This window comes from Littorina saxatilis, linkage group LG2 (genome assembly GCF_037325665.1).
Source record: "Littorina saxatilis isolate snail1 linkage group LG2, US_GU_Lsax_2.0, whole genome shotgun sequence".
NCBI lineage: Eukaryota > Metazoa > Mollusca > Gastropoda > Littorinimorpha > Littorinidae > Littorina > Littorina saxatilis.
The window spans coordinates 68148799-68162623 of NC_090246.1; the positions used below are offsets into that span (position 1 = coordinate 68148799).

General features: G+C 39.4%; 1 protein-coding gene across 1 annotated transcript in view; it reads left to right on the top strand.

Moving 5' to 3' along the window:
* LOC138959585 (puromycin-sensitive aminopeptidase-like) overlaps positions 1-8012 on the top strand; it is a 33330-nt gene extending 25318 nt beyond the window's left edge. The window contains exons 16-22 of the mRNA XM_070331125.1: positions 858-914; positions 1495-1602; positions 2205-2360; positions 2715-2762; positions 3204-3369; positions 4322-4422; positions 5245-8012. Of these exons, the coding sequence (XP_070187226.1) occupies positions 858-914; positions 1495-1602; positions 2205-2360; positions 2715-2762; positions 3204-3369; positions 4322-4416 (630 nt within the window). The 3' untranslated portion in view covers positions 4417-4422; positions 5245-8012. The remainder of the gene's footprint in view (positions 1-857; positions 915-1494; positions 1603-2204; positions 2361-2714; positions 2763-3203; positions 3370-4321; positions 4423-5244) is intronic.
* Positions 8013-13825: the final 5813 nt, after the last annotated feature.

Below are 13825 nucleotides of genomic sequence, written 5' to 3' on the forward strand. Positions count from 1 at the left end.
TTGGGAATTGAATACATTCGCAGAAGAGTATGTTTTTTTTGTTTTTTTAAGTAAAAACTGGTCGTCTCAGTATGGCCACCCATTTTCAATCAATCAATATGAGGCTTATATCGCACATATTCCGTGGGTACAGTTCTAAGCGCAGGGATTTATTTTTTATTTTTTATTTTAATTTTTTTTATGCAATTTATATCGCGCACATATTCAAGGCGCAGGGATTTATTTATGCCGTGTGAGATGGAATTTTTTACACAATACATCACGCATTCACATCGGCCAGCAGATCGCAGCCATTTCGGCGCATATCCTACTTTTCACGGCCTATTATTCCAAGTCACACGGGTATTTTGGTGGACATTTTTATCTATGCCTATACAATTTTGCCAGGAAAGACCCTTTTGTCAATCGTGGGATCTTTAACGTGCACACCCCAATGTAGTGTACACGAAGGGACCTCGGTTTTTCGTCTCATCCGAAAGACTAGCACTTGAACCCACCACCTAGGTTAGGAAAGGGGGGAGAAAATTGCTAACGCCCTGACCCAGGGTCGAACTCGCAACCTCTCGCTTCCGAGCGCAAGTGCGTTACCACTCGGCCACCCAGACCATATTATTTTCTTTATGTGAAAAGAGCAAAATATGTTTGATGGAAAGATTGCTGTGAAAGTGTCGGTCAGATCTGTTTGTACTTTTATGTAGCCAGCTCTTATTCCTGTTTCATTTGGTGAGTAATGTGCATACAAAGCATAGTTCTGGAAACGTATTAAAATGACACTTGACCTACCGATATTGCAGTTTGTTTGAATGACTTTAGGAAAGATTTCTCAGAATTTGACACTAAAATATTTGCACTTACAGGTCTACAGGACAGTGATGTGCCATGGGACCTTACAGGACTACAACAAACTGAAAGAGGTCAGAATTCTGTCAGGTGCATTTCAAATGTGATCTAAATACAAATCTGATTCCAAATACAATTTGGACCCCTCCGTTGTCTTCTTTGAGATGACATTCTATGTGCACATGCAGGTATGATAATTACAGGGATGAAAGTTAATTACTATCAGCAAAGCAGGAATCCCTAATTAAAGAAAAACATATGCGAGGTAAAACTCAGGGGGAAAAGTCAGGTCCCGTTGGCCTCTGAGCAGGTTTTCCTGATTTTGATTAGTCTTCATCAGATACGATACTAATACCTGCACAGCCTGGCGGTGACATTACGAGTATTTTTTCTCTGTTGATATGACTAAGTCGCCAAGACAAACATAATTTACGTTCTTTTTCATTTCCTGGGGAGTTGTACATAAAAAAGTTACAGAACCTTTAGATGACGCCATTTATGATGTCTTCTCAAACTTTACTTTGCGTTTGACATCAAAGATTTCACTGTAGGTGTGAGGTTCAAGAAGAGACGTCTTGGTTAGTTGAATGGATGTTGTATCTATAATTTACAGTCCTGGAGTTATGTGTATATGTCACTTTGTGCTGCTTTCAGATGTATGCAAAGACGGACGCTCCAGAGGAGAAGTCAGTGATAGGTTGCTCTTTAGGTTGTTCCAAGGACCCCAACATCTTGAAAGATGCTCTTCAGTTTGCTGTCTCGGTAAGTAAAGGAGGTTGGTGTAGTATATGCATGCTGATCACAAAACTGGTGGTTATTCAGCCTGAAGAGTGAAGAAGAAAAAGTTTATTTCTCTTATATTCAGGAGAATTAAGTACAGTGGAACCCCCTTTTAAGATCTTAAAAAAATCTGAGAAAATCGGATCTTTAAAAGGAGAGAGTCTTAGAGTGGTAAATTTACAAAGGTTATGAACGGAAAATCTGAAAAAAGTGTTTTAAAAGGGAGTCTTTAATCAAGGGGTCTCAAAGGGGGGAGGGGGGTTCCACTGTACAAGTATTCTGATGCATGAAAGAGTTCTTATCTATAGCACTGACAGCTGTCGATCCAGATAACAGTATTTTGGCTTGTTCAACAGTTTTATTACTTTGAATGTTATTAATTATTAAGCTTCTTCCAAGTTTGAGCAAATGCGGAAAATGTGACTGATTGTTTCTTTGGAAGATGAAGACTTTTTACGACATTGTGAGGGCATGCAAACGGGATTTACACAGGCCTATGAAAAGGAGTAAGGAATGGAGAATTGCAAAATGTTCATTGATTCAGAGTTTATCGACTCAAATCAAGAATTTGTTTTTTGTTTCAGGATTTTGTGCGATCTCAGGACAGCCCCTCGATCATTGCTTTCATCAGTGCTGGCTCAGCCCAGGGGAGAGAACTTGCATGGACGTTTTTCAAGGACAACTATGAGATGTTGTATCAACGTTACTCCTCCAGCACTATGCTTGCTCGTTTAGTCAAAGTTTGTAGATTTCATACTTTTTTTAGTGGTGAAAACAGGGAAATAAGGAGTTGGCAAGATGGGCATGGGTGAATTGTGAGCGTGTGTATAGTTAATTCTCAGGTCTTTCAGTGTGGAAAATGGAATTCAGCTGTGTGTGTATGTGTGTGTGTGCATGCACAGTGTTTATGAAACCCCCAAAATTCCAAAATGTTATCCAATAATTTCAGCACGATGACCATTTCAAATTTTCATTCATCTATAAATGAGGACTGATGCCTTGCCTACACAGTGTGTCTGTTAGAGGGAAAGAGGGTAGCGTGGATGATGGACGTGCATACACATTTTGATGACTTATTGAGCCTTTATTTTCAGAACACTGTTGAAGACTTTGTCTCCAAAGAAAAAGCTGCTGAGGTTGAGGTATGACACTTACTCGTGTGTGTACATGCATGTATGTGTGTGTTTGTCCATGTGCGAGTGTTCTATTGCTGAATTTTAAATTGGCTATCAGTATTGCTGTGGACGCAGTTACAGCTCAAACATACACAAAGTTTAGTTGTTAATGGATTATTTGTTTATATGGGGATGGCAGTATTGATAATGGCCTTTCTTTGTGTAGAATGTGTCTGAAAATGTTGCGAATGTAACAAATCATCTTATTAGTCCTTTTTAGTCAAGAGGGTAAGTTAGCTGATATCACTTGACTTTATTTGGAGGATATTCATTTTTGAAGAATTCATTTGATTCAACACGGAAACTTTTTGTTTGGAGGGGGGGGAGGGAGGGAGGGGGGATCTCTGTCAACATACACTGTCAGGGCCTAATTTGCACATCAATGTGAGGACATTCTCTTCATCTCAGGAATTCTTCAAGAAGCACCCTGCCCCCTCAGCAGAGAGAACGGTGCAGCAGTCGTGTGAGAAGATTCGCCTCAATGCTCAGTGGCTGCAGCGAGAGGCAGACAGGATCTCCAAGTACCTGAAGGACATCAGGCCGCCAGAGAAGCAGAAATTCACAAAATCCACAGGTGTGTTTTCCATTGAGCTTCGCAAGGTTAGGTTAGAGACGTTCAACATATTTAGGAGTCAGGCATTGGAGATTCTTTGTTATGGATGCATTTTCAAACCTCACACCTGAAAAAAAAAACTTTGAGTGTTAGGTTGGACTTTGTTTGATAGCAGAAATCCAAAACAGAAATGACCCTTCATCATGTCTTTTGATTTGTTGTACCATGAGACTTTGTGGATTATGAATAACTTCATGGTCTTGTTGAAAGAATTAGAGCTGATTAAGCACAACCATAGCATACCAGAATTAAGATGGCTGAGTAAGATTATATCCGGAGTAAGATCTAAGTTTATCTGAAAAAACTATCTGACGACTGTCCTGTAGTTGCAGAGTGCTCTCAAGCCTATCGCAGGGTTCTGTTTACTAACGCGCCATGCGCCATTGGCACGTTTAATCTGAAAATGACCCATCAGAATTCCCTTGAGCAAGTCAAATTTGAATTGGGACTACCTAGAGGTGCGCCACCTTGTGCACAGCTCACATGGTTTAAACAGTATTCATAAAAACACACATGATAATACAGCAACATGTTTACAAAGGAGCACAACAAGTTTAAAACTTATAATAAGCGCTCACATACCTGTTATTTCATGGCGGGATATGACTAACAAAATATGGCGACAGATTTTCTTGAGTCAGAGTACAGCGCCCACACGCCCACACACAAGCAACTTGGTAGCACGAAACAGTGGCAAATCTTATGCAGGATGGCACCAGAGCGCACCATTTAGATTTTTTTGGCAGCACATTTCCGGACACAAACCGCCCCACCCCATTCAACTTCTGCTAAGTGCAATCAGAATTTAATTGCTGGGGTCAAATGACCCATAGTCTTTTTCTCCCAAGCTGAACCCTGCTATCAGCTTTGCAAATCATCTCAATACTGATGTCTGTTTCTGCTTTTTTTCCAGTTGATGGGACAAACCGTCTGCAGTTAGAAGGAATTGGCAAAGAGAGGAAAGAAAACAAACCGCACAGAGTGTCCATTATTGAGACTGCAGTATGATCAAAGGTAAACCAAACAGTGCTTGTTCTCGTTTCCAGTTTGCATATTGATAATTGCTGGTTTATATTTGTTGAAAGTAATGTTTTTATGATATTTAATTTAGTTTTTGGCTCACGAAGTGTAGCCTATGCGATCGTAACTTTGTCTGTCTGTGCGTTTGTGCGTTTGTGCGTGTGTGTGTGCGTGTGTGTGTGTGTTTGTGCGTGTGTATGTCTGTGGTAGAAACTTTAACATTTCCGAGTCTATGTGTGAGTGGTTATCCAAGACTATGGATAAAGCTCGCATAAGATTACGTCACGGTCAAAAGTGTTTGACGTCAATTAATGCATCATGACGGCATGCCTCCCTGTAGTCTTTCTCTCTCGCGTGGTGTGTGTGGTCTCGGTCATTGTTATTTTGAGCGGGCCGAGACTATTTGGCAGTCGTGTCCCTGTAAGTAGGCTACATGCAGACAGACAGATCTAGATCTAGTGTCTCTCTTTCTTGCACAGTGTCACCTAAGCTTACTGTGTGTGTGGGTGTGTATGTGTGACGGAGTGATTGAGTTTGTGTTACTGTTTGTTTATTTCTTACGTGAGCCTTGAAGGCTTCGCCTCTTGTTGTTTGTTTGTTTAATGTTTTAGTTTTTGTTTTTGGCTGCTTTGTTTTAGCAAATCTGGAGCTGATTTCTCTTGTTGTGAAGTGTGTGTGTGTGCGCACATGCGCATGTGTCTGCTTTTGCGTGTGCGAATGTGTATTTTAGGTGTCTGAAAAACTGGTGTTCACACATAGTTACGTGGGTGTTCTGAGGGACTTGTCAATGAATTCTTTTGTGATTTATTTCCCCAGGTGGTCCAGGAAAGATCAGTCCACTTCAATAGTTATTCCATACTGGACAGATGGATTTGCAGACAGAAGGCATCCATGAAGAAATTGCTCAAAAGAACTCTGTGTTGTGCACTGACAGGATACTTACTCCTTGAGTGTAATTTGAAAGCAAAAAAATGCTGCAATGTCTGGATATTTACTGAATGAGTGTTATTGGAGAAAAAAAAGGCTGTGTAGCGCACTTATCAGATTCTTACTCGTTGAGTGTAATTTGAAAGGAAAAAAATGTTGTGTAACATACTGATAGGATACTTACTCAAGGAGTGGTATTTGGAGAAGAAAAAACCACAAAAAAACCACCAGACTAGAGACCAGTCATACATGTTTGCACATCTGAACACACATGCACTTGTTAACTTCACATGTATTCATATTGATGGGTTACTTACTCAATGAATGTCATTTGGAGAAGAAAAAATCCACAATGTGTAGCACACAGCCGGATACTTACTCGTTGAGTGTAATTTGAAAAAAAAGAAGAAAAAAACCCACCTGACTAGAGACCAGTCCTACATGGTTGCACATCTGAACACACATGCACTTGTTTACTTCACAATCATGTATTCATGCTGTATATGTATATATTGCTTACACACACAGTGACAGGCCAGTGTAATGTATGTCTGTATGATGCCAAATCGTTGTTCAGGGTCATGTATAAGTCAAAGATGTTACTCTGATTAAAGATATTATGCTTACCTCAATATCAGCTGAGATCAGTGCAGAACTCAGTTAAAACTCTGATATTCTTATCAGCGTGCAAAGGCATTTTATGAAAGTTGTGAATATTACCAGCAGAACTTGGAATACAAAAAGTAATTTGTAAGTACTGAACTATAGCTGCTTACAACATTTGGTAATCTAGTATTATTTGTTTTTCATGGTTACATGCAAAGAACCATGCTTTTCTGGAATCATTTCAGAATAACACCCACAGCTAACTAGCTGTTACCAACTCCTTTGAACTAACTTGCTATAGCTAGATCGAAGCGTCATTGTGAATTGATCTCTGACATTGTGGATCAGTCACTGAAACTTCCCACAGGTGAATCTGGTGGAAGGTAAACGTTTGTGCAATTCAGTGAATTGTAAGTATGTTTGCTGTGAAATGGCTGTAATAATATATAATTGAAGAACATGCATGTGAGCACTTTATTTTTCATTGTTGTTTTTTCCTTTGTGTTTCAGTTGGACATTATGCAATAACATATGCACGGACAGACGCTGGCACTCACACAAGCATGTGCACGTCCATGCACAAACACACACACACCAAATTTAAGTGAAATTGCATTGCCCACCTTCCCACCTGATCCAAGATCCATACATGTATGTGACTGTAAACACCTTTCATTTACAATTTGGTCAGCTGCACAATTGCATGAATTAACCTATCTACTCAGCACTACTCCTCTTTTAATCAAAAACGTGTAGCAGATCACAGTGAAGTTGACGAAAAGCATCCATTATTTTGATAAAACACACATGTTTGTATTACTTTTTTTGCGGTGTAGTTTGTGTGATTACGTCATGCCGTCTTCTTTTTAGTACAATTCTAGATTTGTCGCTTGCTTTCACAATGTGACATCAAAACCATAATTATATAAGAAAAGAATGTGCATATTTTCAAAAGAGAAAGGCATATCGAGTGGACACTGCATAACAAACACATGTATAAGATTCGGTTATTCGCTGCGATTGTGGTTTTAACTGGTCGACCACGTGTTTGGTTGTCACCCTAAAACGGGGCGCAACTCTGGCAAAACGTTTGGAAATCCTGACAGAGTTATTTCCGAACATCATCTATTGATTTTTGGCATGTGTATAAGTTGAAGTATATGCTCTTATCTGGTGTAAAAACCTGAACAGATCTGTGGTGGTGAATTTGATCGCTTTCACAAGAAAAAATGCACCTTTAATTAAAGCTCTATTGTGCATATATATAAAACCACATTTTGTATCATGAAACATCACTGGTTTATTTTGTCACTGCTTAATTATGCATACTTGATTGTAGCCATGATGCACAACTTGATTTCATACACTATTAACCTTACTATCATGTTTTGGACAACACAGTCAGGATGATGTGGTTTTACGTACAACACGTTCTTCTTGAAATGTGGTTCCGTGCAAACAATATGGACTGTGCTCAAGCCTTGAAATCCAAATAGGAATACGGGTTTTACTGCTTCTTTCGAAATAGTGCTTCATGCCAACAAATGCAGTCCGATTTAAAATAAACACAGGAACATTTGTTCACAAAATCCTTCCTGGCCAAGTACAACTCACAACAGGCATGTGCAGCTTAAATTATGTCATAATTAATTAATTGTTTATCCATGTAGCTGTGTGAACCGTGGTCATTAGAAAGATCTTATGGTGTTTGAGAATTAGTTAAAGTTTCAAGCAAAATCACATAAAGGTTGAAGGGATGCAAACACCTTTGTGAGGCAATGAAAATGATACCGTGGAAACATCAATCATCATAAATATTTTGTTGTGTAACTACATGTATAATTATTGGTGTTTTCAGAAAATATTTGGGGTTGACTGTGATTTCCGCATGCGTGTACATGTACTTGTGTCTGTGAAAAAACTTATCAGGATTAAAACTTTTGTGTCTTAGGAAATAGAACTGCATTCTTTGTCTGATAGCTTAGGTGAGTTTAAGGTGGATGTGAACTGGGCGATGCACATAGTTGATAAAAGAGGACGTTTGACAAATATTTCTTGTGTGTGTGTGTGTGTGTGTGTGTGAGGCTTGAAAACAAATCAGATCCGCAATTTTCACATTAATTTTAAAATTGCTAAATTTCTTTTTACATTCAGCAAAGTCTTTTTACCGAAAACTCAGTGCTAAAGCTTTGTGCGGCGAGCTTCGCGAAGTATACTTCGCATAGTTGACTTCGCCCTGGTAAGGACAGACTTTCGCAACAGTGCTTGAACACAGTGTCTTCTCAGGGGCAATAAATAGGACAAAAATAAATAGGACAAAAATCAAATGGGACCCATGAAAACGCCATGTGGAGAAATACAGTGAAGAAATATAGTCTGGAACGCCGAAGAAAAAAAAAAAGTCTCCAAACGCCATTAAAAAAACTGCTTCTTTTTTATTGAAATATTTTTTACAGTGTGTTATGAATTAAAACAACAAAAATCAGAAAAACAATGAAATGTGTGGACTGAATTCTTTGGAATGTCTTCTACCCAGTTCTTACTGCACCAATACTTTTTGTAACACAAACAAACTAGCAAACCATTACCAAAAAGAAAATAAAGAACTGTGAGATTCGTTTTGTTGTTGTTTAGTATCATCTTGTCCGTGTTCTCTCTCTCTCTCTCTCTCTCTCTCTCTCTCTTCGTATAGGACACCTTAATATCAATCATATTGTAAACAAAATGTCTGATGTTTCCCAGGTTGTTCAGAACAGTGAGTCTTATGGCAGGGGGTTTCATATTTTTGGATTCTCAGAATCTAGACTTAACTCCTGCATAGACGATAAAGAAATTTTTATCAACGGTTTTCAAACTATACGAAGGGACCCAAAAAATCCTAAAGAAACGGGCCTTTTAGTTTATATAAATGAACATATAACATTCAAGCGCTTACCTCAGTTTGAAAATTTTGGTGTGGAGTGCATATGGACAGAGGTGAAGTTAAAGCATGCATCTCCTATTTTGATTGGATTTCTCTATCGGAATCCAGCTGAACCAGCGAACTGGGTTGACAAGTTTGTAACCATGATGGATTTAGTTTGGTTAGAATCAAAAGAGATTCTTCTCATGGGGGACTTTAACATTGACATGACGAAATCTAATAAATCTTGGAAAGATATTACTACTGTATTTAATATGTCCCAACTGATCAATACGCCAACGCGAGTCACGCCCTCATCCAGTACCATCATTGATCACTTATACTCTACCGACTCAAAACATGTAATAGAAACCTGTGTACCTGTCATAGGCATAAGCGACCATTTCCCTATTTGCTGTACATGGTCAAAAAAAGGTGTGAAAATTCCTAAGCTTGGTCATACTGTCCTCACGTACAGGTCATTTGCTAAGTTTAATGAAGTACTTTTTCTTGAAGACATGCGTTCTGCACCGTTTAGTGAGATATATAACAAGACCAATCCTGATGACGCTTTAAAAACATGGTATTCTACATTTCGCGAAGTTTTAGATAAACATGCACCTAAAAGGTCAAGAAGAATTAAGTATTCATATCGGCCAGGGTGGATCACTCCTGAAATTATAGAAGCCCAACATTACCGAGATTATCTATGCCGGATCGACCGCCAATCTGAAGAGTACAAAACACAGAAAGCAAAATGTCAGTATATGACTCGACAGTCAAAAAAGCAGTTCTTCGAAGACATTCTTAAGAAAGGCAAGAGTTCCAAGGAAACATGGAAAGCCATTAATCTTTTAACTAATAAATGTGTAAAGACCACATCATGGAACGAAAACGATATTTCGCCAGATGAAATTAATAATCACTTCTGTTCAGTTGCAAGTAAAGTAATAAAAACTGACAAATCCGATGAAAACAATTTACACATTTTGCGCAAGTACTGTGACACCAAAATTAAATACGAGGCACAAGTTATACCTTTTTTGTCAGTCTCCAAAGTATATAATTCTCTAACTCACTTGAAAGAAAGTAGCACAAAGGGAACTGATGAAATAGACAGCAAAATTCTTAGATTATCAGCCCCACATATAGCGGAATCTCTAACGTATATTTACAATCTCTGTATTGAAAAAAGTGTTTATCCCAAAGCTTTCAAGGAAGCTAAAGTGATCCCCCTCTTTAAGGCAGGTGATAAAACAGATCCCTCAAATTTTAGACCGATTTCCGTTTTACCAGTATTGTCAAAACTACTGGAAAAACATGTCAATGACCATATTATGATATACTTTACATCAAACAATTTGTTTCATGAAACTCAGTCTGGTTTTAGACCTAAACATACGGCACTGACAGAACTGGTGGACTCTTGGTTATCAAAAATCAACTCTAATAAGTTATGTGGAGCACTGTTTATGGACTTTGCAAAGGCATTTGATGTTATTGATCACGCCCTCCTTTTGCGGAAACTTTCCGTTTATAGACTACCACAGCCCACACAGACTTTTATAGCCTCTTTTTTGTCGGGAAGAACACAAAAAGTTACCTTTAACAGTTCGAGCTCTGAAGCAATGCCAATTTTATATGGGGTCCCACAAGGCTCGGTCCTCGGACCTTTATTATTTTCTGTCTACATCAATGACTTACCATTACACATATCCTCTGGACAGTGTGATATGCTAGCTGATGATACTACTATTCATACCTCAGGTGATGATATTACTTCGGTAGTCGACACGCTTCAGAAGTGTGTCGATGATGCTGTAGAATGGACGCATTTAAACCACATGTCTCTCAATCCAGAAAAAACAAAGTATATGCTAATTACTACGCGTCAAAAACGACAAGTCATGTCGGAACCAAAGAAGTGCATTTCTGTTGATAGTCAGCTGATAAACGAGGTTAGTGAACACAAAATTTTGGGTGTAACTATTGACAACAATCTAACATGGGGCCCTCATGTAAGTAACTTATGTAAATCTACAGCAAAAAAAGTTCATCAGTCTGCAAAGATTAAACATTTTCTAAATTTTGATGCGCGCAGAACATTTTTTCAAGCGCATGTGCAGTCTGGAATAGACTATGCATCAACCCTTTGGGATTCTGCAAGTGATGCAGCTTTAAGACCCCTAAAATCTTTGCACAGACGCGGAGTAAAAGTTGTTCTGCTGAAAAACAGCACCCTCTCTAATCATGACTACAAAAAAGCTGAAATTCTTCCACTTTCATCCAGACTAGCGTTTAACAAGGCAAGGTTTATGCATAAAATAGTTCTTGGACGTGTACCAGACTATTTAACTAAAAGAATATTATTAACTGAGACTTCATCAAGCCGCACGAAGAAACTAAATGTTCCCCTCCCTAGAATTGACTTGTATAAAACTAGTCTGGCATATTCAGGTCCATTTCTGTGGAATGGTTTACCAGTCTCTCTCAGACAGCCACTTTCTGTTGCCAGTTTTAGAAGACATACTTTTTTGTATATGCTTTCATCGTCGTGTGGCACTTAATGCCTCGATCAGGTACTGCTGTTTGATAAGTACATGAAGATCTACTTGTATAATCATTTCATTTCAGTTAAGTTTTTTTTTTTTTTTTTAATGATTATGTGTACAATGTGTACATGTGTGTGTGTGTGTGTGTGTGTGTGTGTGTGTGTGTGTGTGTGTGTGTGTGTGTGTGCGTGCGTGCGTGTGTGTGTGTGTGTGTGTGTGTGTATGTGTGTGTGCGTGTGTCTGTGTGCGTGTGTGTCTGTATGTGCATGTATGTCTGTGTGTGTCTGTGTGCATGTGACCGTGTGTGTCAAAGTGTGTGTTTTAATGTATACCATTACCAATGACCATGTATGCTATGAACATTTTTTTTTCCTCTTTGTCTGATTTAATAACCATGTTTTTATGTTTTTGCTTTGCTTCTTCTTCTGCTTTAATATTATGCACTGGTTAGTTAATTCCCTCTTGGGCGAGGGCTGGATGAAAAAAGATCTTTGCTGTATCTACTCCATTACCCTCGAAAAATAAAGTTGGTTCGTTCGTTCGTTCGTTCTCTGTCTCTCTCTCTGTATCTCTCTCTCTCTACACACACACACACACACATGGGTGAGGTACAAACGAACTTGCATTACATTTTTTTTTTAAGAAAGGAGACATGACCAACCCCCACCCCCCTTCCCCCCGCTCTCCGAACAAAAATGCAAGCTGGTCAAACCAGATTATGCTCTCTCTCTCTCTCTCGTTGGTCAAGGTTTATGAAAAATAAATTGCACACATAACCACCACCACCACCGTTTTTTCCCCCAAGGACATGCCTTACTTGCATTTTTACCGAAATATATATGGAAATTGAAACATTAACCATGATGATGGGGGGCTGGGCCGCTATTGCGCGGGTCCGCTATTGTGCGGGGCCGCTATTGCGCGAATCTAACCCTAACCCTAACCCTAAAGATTCGCACAATAGCGGCCCCGCGCAATAGCGGCCCGCGCAATAGCGGGCCGACCCCGATGATGGAGTCTCACGTCGGTGCAACGGATGGGTGGCAAACAGTTCAATTTCTAGAATGCGAATGGAGACCAATTCTGGAGGTACAGCGTCTCCCGCACAATATATTTATGCTGCAAGGGTATGTATCGTCTCTTGGAGGCTACATGTGCTCTGCTTGCATCGTTATTTTTTCTCCAGGGTTTTGGCTGCTCTTTTTTCCCTCGAAGGTCTTCTTAAGCCTTTTTTTTTACATTCAGTCAACTAGTGTGTGTGTGTGTGTGTGTGTGTCTTTGTGTGTGTACGTATGTGTCTGTGTGTTTGTTCGTGTAAACCGCACAAATGAGTTCACACCGACTTGTCGTTTCTCAGAACAAATGGCTTCACCCACAAAAGTGAGGTACCGATGATATCAGTGACATAATCACACACACCGCTCCAATAACTTCCGTTTTCTGTGGACATCATGTTTGCAAACAGCGATAAAATTTGATCTCATTGCAAAATAATTGTTTTCAAAATGTTAATCTTGTATCATAAGTTGTGCGAGTGATTCTATTTATAGATAAAACCATTCTCATTCAAGGGACGTATATCTAACCACTCGGTGCACGCGCCGTTTCAGCCGGTTCAGTCGAAGAACCGATTCATCAGAAAGACAATAGCAGAAACAGAAATGTCAAATTTAATTTCTTTCACTGAAGTCAATGTGTGTGTGCACGGTGAGTGTGTGTGTGTGTGTGTGTGTACGTGTGTCACATGATCAGCCTGTTACTGAGTGTGGCCGAGTGTGTGTGTTCAGTTGTGTACAGGCTGTGTTTGTTTGTGTGTGTGTGTGTGTGTCAGTCAGTGTTTGTGTGACCGCTGCGTGTCCTTGCTTTGTTTTGCTTCAAGCGCCGGGTTTGTTTGTCGGTATAAGCCGGTTTTATTCAGTGATTTTATTGATTTTTTTTATGTCAAGTCACTATAGTTGTTCCTTCCGCCGTCTGTTATAGGTACTGTTCTCCTTTTTGTCATACGGCTAGTGTTGTTTATTTGTTAATAGGTTCCAGCGTACGTGCTACTGACCCCCCCCCCCCCCCCAAGTCTCTGGAGACTGATCTCTCTCGTCTCTCTGCTTGAAACAGAGGGGGAAAACAACGTAGTAGGCATGAGATTAGTGCCAATCTTGAACAGTTTAGCGTGTTAAATTCATAGCTCAGAATTCAGAGGCATTTAAGTCTCCAAATTTGTAGAACCACTTATAATCATAACAAGTCATTTTAGATCCCTTTGAAGTTACGGAATGAACTCCGATGAACTGTACGAATGCATTTTGTTTACATGGGTCAAAAAAGGAATTATCCGTATGATCGGACAAGGGAGACAACTCTTTCGTGTAAATGATGTCCCATGGTTGACAACGTACACATCATCACATGCACG